The sequence below is a fragment of the Acipenser ruthenus genome, chromosome 5 (assembly GCF_902713425.1).
Source record: "Acipenser ruthenus chromosome 5, fAciRut3.2 maternal haplotype, whole genome shotgun sequence".
In the NCBI taxonomy this organism is placed as follows: domain Eukaryota; kingdom Metazoa; phylum Chordata; class Actinopteri; order Acipenseriformes; family Acipenseridae; genus Acipenser; species Acipenser ruthenus.
The window spans coordinates 84,616,599-84,624,026 of record NC_081193.1 but is presented as its reverse complement, the minus strand read 5'-3'; the positions used below and the strand labels follow the sequence as shown (position 1 = coordinate 84,624,026).

The following is a 7,428-nucleotide window of genomic DNA, read 5'->3' as shown; positions in this document are numbered from 1 at the left end:
TGAAAGGGTGAGTAACTAGGGTAACCATGTTTCACTGTGATAGGACATAAGTGCATAAGAGGGCAACTACTTCATGGGGAGGCATGACTTTTTGATGGGTCTGTAACTACGCTCCCAAAACACATACCATTTAACAGTGTGTGTATTTTTTTTCTTAACTTCAAAGGACAATTCTTATAAGGTGAGAACTTGCCACCCTGACATGCTGAAAAATACATTTCAATCGAGACATTTATATTTTGGCAAAATTGGTTGGTAGCATATCAGACTTTAATTGTATGATAAATAAAGGGGACAGAATGAAAATGAGTTGAATTTGCAGAATGTACATTTTGAAGTGGCAGACTAAATTCAACTCCTTTTCATTCAGTGTCTTCTATCAATACTTGCCAGTTACCCTAATAGTTCTACCAAAAGTGGTTTTCATCAACCCATTTTTAATAGCTATCAGTAGTATAAACAGCAATTGCGTGTATAAAATGTATGGAAACCCACAACTTGCTGCCAACTGCCATTTTTAATTTAGTTATCCATTGATAATAAAATATTTTACAAACAAAAGTTAAACCCTCACCTTCATGCCACAACAATTAATCCGGTAATGTTTGAGGAAAAGGGGGATTCAGTTTTGCTGCCCTGCCCCAACATACTTTATTTATTTTCCAAACCACACTGCTGGAGAGAAGGAGCTACCCAAGAGAGTCAGTCAGCCAACAGTCAACACAGGTAACACTGGTCTTTAAGGAAGATCACCAGGCTTGAACAATTAATACAGTACTACTTTTAACAGGTCTTCCTTGGCATTAAAACTTGATTGCTCTCAGAAATGTCATCTCATAAAAATATGCGGTATTTGAGGTACTGGAGCTTGTCCCATACTGCCTAGTCTTTCACAATCACCTTACACTACATGTTTAGACTCCTGTTTACTTCCTTAGCAGCAGAAGTGGTCATGTGACTTGTAAGTCTTGGCCTGACCTGGAAAATCCCAGCTGATACCAGCTAAGAAGAACAATGACCCCTGGTGGCGCTTAGAATGAACTTCACATTTTACATTCTACTGTACAGCCAAGTATATGGTGCTCATTTTTAATAATCACATTTTTGGCATAGGCTGACATTTTATTGTAAAACAAAGGGGGCAATTATATACCTTTTCCCATTTAATCATTTGATTGTTATCCCTGTTGTAAATCCCAGCACTGGTAAGAGCTGGTGGTAGTGTTTGTTTTCAACTGGTCATGCTGGTTCAAGGAAGAAAAAAAAAAGAAAAAAAGTAAGTGTACATCTCTTCAATGCAACAAGCAAACAATAATGAACTTTTTTTTTCTACAATCTTAAATTAATCAAATTGTTGTTGAGTTCCAACTCCCAACAACTGCTGGGCAGCAGCTCACCAGCAGAGGGTTTACATCACCACTCCACAAGTCTATTTGCAACACTGTTTATAATAAAGCTAAAGTAGAGAACAGCATTAGCACTGCATCAAAAATCATCTGCATCTTGGCAAAATGCAGATTATATAGAGGACTTAGAGATGCCTATGATGCATAGCACTAATGACATCTCTGGAATGTATTATGTAATACCTGTCACTGCTGCAGGTTTGATAGGTGCTCAGTTCTGATTCTGGAGAACGTTACACAGATGTATGCACTAGTTCCCTCTGGTGGTTCTGTGCGAAACTGTTTTTAATTTGAAATGGTGGTGACAGCGCTGTGTTATATTGATTAACACACTGACATGCACATCCATCCAGAGTTGCTATGTTGTTTAATAATATTTCTGGCAAAATTGTAAATAGTACATCTGACTTTGAAGGACATTGGGTGGCTGTAGTCTTACAATTGGATGAGGTTATTGGATGAGGTTGATTAACAGGTATGGGTTCAATAATATAACAAGGAATAAATGTGCATCTTTTTTTTCATCTCCTCATTGCTAATCAAATTATGATACAAATAAAATTGCTAGTGAAATTTGTAACTTTTACAAAAAAAATTATATAATTCCACATTTTCTCAAAGTAACTTAGATATATTTTTTAAAATCTATAACTACTCTCCTCATTGATAATCAAAAGAAAGATTATACAAATAAAATTGCTAGTGAAATTTGTATTTCTTGGCAGACGCCCTTATCCAGGACGACTTACAATTGTTACAAGATATCACATTATTTTTACATACAATTAACCATTTATACAGTAGGGTTTTTGCTGGAGCAATCTAGGTAAAGTATCTTGCTCAAGAGTACAGCAGCAGTGTCCCCCACCTGGGATTGAACCCACGACCCTCCAGTCAAGAGACTGGTCAAGAGTCCAGAGCCCTAACCACTACTCCACACTGCTTCCACGTTTTCTCAAAGTGACTTAGTTTTTTTTTTTTTTCAATGCCGTAGATTTTCTTATACCTTAGATTGACGAAGACTGAGGTACAAAACTGAATCTGATCTTGCAATTAGGGAACGATGCAGTGTCCAACAACGTACTTCAATTGCGGTTCCTGAGTGAATGTACAGCATCAATCCATACAGTAATTTAACTTTTGTACATGCTTTGCTAATTCTTTGGAATAGGGTCTTTCGCTTTTTCTGTTGATTGTCCCAACCGCGTTTCCGTTCCCCCAGCGTCTGGCGCTGCCAGGCGACCACGCATTTTTTTTTGTTTGTTTTTTTTGAGAAGCTGCTGCAGGAGGATATTGAATGTTTTATTTATTTGAATATCAGATGTAAATATTTTGTAAATCATTCTTTATTTACACTGTAAGTTATACCTTTAAGATGTACAGAGTTGTTGGTGTCTGTTATGTATCTACTCTTTTGTCAAATGTGAAACAGGTGGTTCATTTTGTGGGATGTGAAGGAAACGTAGACGGTGTGCAACTTAAGCAGCGTAACAATAAACAATACACGTACTTGTCCAGAAACTAAAACACTGACAATAATATATGTAGGCTTGACTTTTTCTGTCCAATTGTATGCGTTAGAATTATAATAATAATAATGATATGAGTAGCATTGGAGTGTTGTGTACTAGTTACTGAATCAGATGTCTTTTTAGTAAGAATGTTTTCGTCAGTCGCTAACTGGTATTTACTGTTGCTTTATTTGGTTTTGACAGCACTTCTGGAACATACGTACACGTAGGAATGTGTGCCTCTTGGAAATAATATACATAAAAGCAGAGAGTAAACAAGTGAAATAACGTTTTCGGAAGACGTTTTTAAAATCCATCAACTATTTTACAACAGTATTATTCGAAGTACTGCATTTATTATTTTTTTTTTCCTAAAACAGTTATGTACCCTGGTACAATATCTAAGAACAGTTTAGCAGGATCAGGTAATGAAATCTGCAGGTAAATAGCATTCAATGGCTTATCCTCTTTCTTTTAAATTCCATGCCTTTTATTTGAATGGTGGGTCCCTGAACACAATTTAAAGGAAATACTGATTCAAATAAACAAAACGTGAGTGGTGACAGCAACTAGTACTGTACATCAAATATGTATTATTCGCTGGGTAATGACAGGACTGTTGCCCTTTTACAGAATGGCAAACATAAGATTTTTTTTTAAATTATTATTATTATTATTATTATTATTATTATTATTATTATTATTATTATTATTATTATTATTATTTCTAGTTTCAGTGCTGTTGCTGCTTATTTGTTAAATGGAAAGACCGTCTGATTCCTGGCAGACTGCTGAAGATCATTTTCAGAATGTTTTACTGGAGAAACATTCAGTCACATCCAGGGCTCTGGTGTCACATGTTCAGCCTGCATGCAGCCCTTGCTTCTGTGCGTTTCCTCTGCATGGAAATGAGCTTTGCATACTGAAGACCAGTGACCCCTCTTTACAGGTACTTAACCCATTATGACATTTGAGACAAATTACCGTATGGTAACAGCGCATTAGTATTATTAAGTGGCTTATCTCGTGTTTAAATTGTTACAGGGTTAAACTCTATTTTATAAAATAAAAATCCTGCGAAACAAGTTAGTTACATTTAAGAAAGTAGATTCCATTCTGTAATTGCATGTAAATGTAGGAATTGGTATTTATTTTTGGATTTGTTATCTATTTTCAATTTCACTTCATGACACTTTTGAGATACTGTACAACTCATTTTCAATAACATCATGACAATGTCCTCAGACATGTACAGTAATTACTAACAAAGAGTGGTACTGCATCAATAAAGGTGCAGACACAGCAGCACTTTTCATTTCATGAAACCCACAGAGCAAAACACGAGTGCTGTATATGAGCCAATAGTCTATGTTTAGAATTCTTTTAAAAGCTATAAAGGTGTTTAAAAATGGCCCATACAAACTGTGTTTTATGAATTATGATAAGAAGAGCATCTGTTTTTTAATATTTGTATTTGCATAGGTTTTTTTTTCTTCAATAAAGTATTTTTTTGTCTCATCTTCTCAGTCTGTGCAGCTTAAAGGTCATCATCACTCTATTACAGCTGTCACTTTTGGAAACAGACAGGAGCCTGTGCTAGTGTGCTCAGCTTCAGAAGACTATGTTATAGTATGGGAAGCAGAAAGGTGTCATAAGCAAGCAATGCAAGGTAACATGCATAAATACATAAATGTTGCCTGATGTTTTAAACTTAAGTTTAAAAATAAAGGACTAGGAAGGTATACATGTCAAACACAAAACCTTTTTCTTTGTTTTGTGCTATGCCGTGTGAGGTGGCTTCTCCATTTGTGTACTATTCGTGCATATTTAACATCCATTCAGTGTTAGTCTGAAAGTAGTCAAATGACATAAAGAAAGTTACGATTACAGTACAGTAATCAGCACTGAAGCGCCATTTAGGTTACTCTCAGGAGTACTGCAGCTAGTTTACAAAGGGCACTAAACCATGACTCACCATGACATTTATACTTTTTATGTTTAAGTGTTAACTTATGTTTTAAATATACATATAGGTATGATACCCAGGGGCATTGTGATTGGAACTCTTCTTGGAAACGTACAGTATTTAAGTATGAGCCCTGATGATGGAACTGTGGCAGCTTGTACTGATGCTAAAATATATATGCTGAATTCTAAGGTAGGTTCTGGTTTATTAAACATAATAAAAGCTTTTGGGTTTGAAATTAAACAATGCATATTTAAAAAAACATGGGGGTGGGGGGATTTAAGAACTCATGTTGACAGTTAACTTTGTTGTTCACTGTGACCTACTTTCTTAAATTATTGGTCGACATTTTAAAACGTTACATGGGCAATTATTATAAAACAATTCTGCAGTGCCGTGGATGTACTTCATGCATAGTGACCTACTATTTCATGATGCTGACTCATGGCATGTGTTATTTATTTCATTGACTGTTCTTTCTTGTTTTAGTTTGAGGAAGTTTTCACCATATTAAAAGGTCATCTGGGTTCTGTGACTGCTGCCGAGTTCTGTTCCTGGCAGCCAGATATTCTTGTGTCTGTTTCTGAAGACAGAACATTTAAGGTACAGTATTATACAAACCCTCATAAGATGGTGAAAAATAGAACAAATATTAAAGGAATAATGATGGAATATTTCCCTTCATTCACATGGAGCATAAAATAATTGCTAGGCTTGTATACTGAAGTACAATTGGTTTGTGCTTAACATTGCCCATCTCCTCTACAGCAGCATCTATGGGACTAAACTGGAAACTCTTGTCCCCATTGGCAATTTATTCCTTAACGAGGAGGATTAATGCACTCTTTGAACAGACTACCAGTCTGTCGCAGAGTGATTATTTTAGACTTTGGTCTCAGCAGGGTATCAAACCCACAATATGATCCCAGTCCACAGTGTTCTGTGGTAACTTACATTGGAAGCCATGGGTGGCCTCATTTTGATGGTTTAAAAAAAAAAAAAAGTTAAACTGGAAGAAATATTATTACTTTTACTGAAAACATAATAACATAATAATAGTAGTAGCTGTACATGTAGGATATGCAAACAAGTATTTGACAAGTTGCAGTCAGATGTTGAGAATTGAGAAAAGAACGCCCTTCCAAGATGATGATGATAATAATAATAATAATAATAATAAATAAATATTTCTAATTGCAGTATGTGATCAAGTTTATCATCCCCCACTGGGAATGCATTATTACATGTCCATATGGTAGATGTCAGTTCTTGCAAGGATCAAATAACAAAGTAGCAACACATTGGCTTGTTAACACATTGCATACAAAATGTGTCTCCTACCTTCTATCCTAAGCTAATTATAATGTATTATCAAAAGGGCCTTAAACACTCTTCTGTGCAGTAGAATGGGCATTATTTATTTCAGGCATCATGTTTGCGTTGTTTTCCTTTGCATGATATGTTTTTGATACCGTCATTTATAAATCCTTAATGGATACAAACATGGTTATTTTTGCTCATGAATACATTTCATGCAGTGATTTCATCGACTGTTCAAATATATGTCCCAGCACTACCATATATATGTTTTGTATATAGGTCTTACTCACTCTTTTTTTTTTTTTTTTTTTTTTTTTTTTTGAAGGTGTGGAACCAAATCAACGGCGAGGTACTTTATCAGTCAGCTGTTTTATCAGGTACACTCTCGTATTGGCTCATATTTATACTTATTTTTTTATTTTTTGTTTTTTCTTTCTAATACACTCACTTTTTATGTTTAGCATCACCTTTGCTCAGTCTGTGCATTTCTGAAGAACATAAGCAGCTTATTACTGGATCTGGTGATGGACAGGTATGTACATCTCTTCAGCATACAGTCTGCTGCAAATACTTACAGTATGTGTTAAGGCATCTTGAAGCATTTTAATGATGTATAATACATAAACACTAGAGGGTACTGAAGGGAGAGTAATAAACCATCCATGTATTCTAGAGGCATACGTAGTGCAAGTGGAGAAAGCTACTGTATATACAGAGACAGAATTAGGTACTGCTATGACAATTTTATTTTTCTGTACAGAACTAATCAAACATCACCTGCAAAAAAAATCTATTGTGTACTAGTTTTGTGAAAAATGATCTTTATTTCTTATTCTAGATAAGAACAAGCTTAGCTTTAAATCTGTAGGCAAGTTGTGCTGAACTGGGTCTTATCTTCAGAATGTGTATGCTATATATAAAATCTTTAAACAGCATTAGGGGTTTATTATTAATATATCTTTCAGAAAACCTACAATGGTCCATATTTAAATATTTAATGTAGACATTGTAAACAATCTTTATTTTATACATCTTATACTACAATTCCTGCTTATTTTTCTAGGTGTGGGTCTTCAGCCTGCTAGATGGCCAACAGTATCGCTTAGTGATTCAGGTAGATTTACAGAAAACCGAACAAAGATACCTGAGAAACATGGAATTGAAACAGAAGCAGCTCAGCAAATCAGGTAATGGAAAAAATCCAGATCAGTTGATCAATGGTGGT

At 35.1% G+C, this 7,428-nt stretch overlaps 1 protein-coding gene across 1 annotated transcript in view; it reads left to right on the top strand.

Moving 5' to 3' along the window:
- Positions 1-2,572: 2,572 nt before the first annotated feature.
- The window catches only part of wdr27 (WD repeat domain 27), a 120,997-nt gene continuing 116,141 nt past the window's right edge, over positions 2,573-7,428 (top strand). Inside the window, exons 1-8 of the mRNA XM_034004074.3 lie at positions 2,573-2,763; positions 3,649-3,866; positions 4,445-4,586; positions 4,951-5,075; positions 5,373-5,486; positions 6,529-6,580; positions 6,665-6,735; positions 7,267-7,390. Of these exons, the coding sequence (XP_033859965.2) occupies positions 3,678-3,866; positions 4,445-4,586; positions 4,951-5,075; positions 5,373-5,486; positions 6,529-6,580; positions 6,665-6,735; positions 7,267-7,390 (817 nt within the window). The 5' untranslated portion in view covers positions 2,573-2,763; positions 3,649-3,677. The remainder of the gene's footprint in view (positions 2,764-3,648; positions 3,867-4,444; positions 4,587-4,950; positions 5,076-5,372; positions 5,487-6,528; positions 6,581-6,664; positions 6,736-7,266; positions 7,391-7,428) is intronic.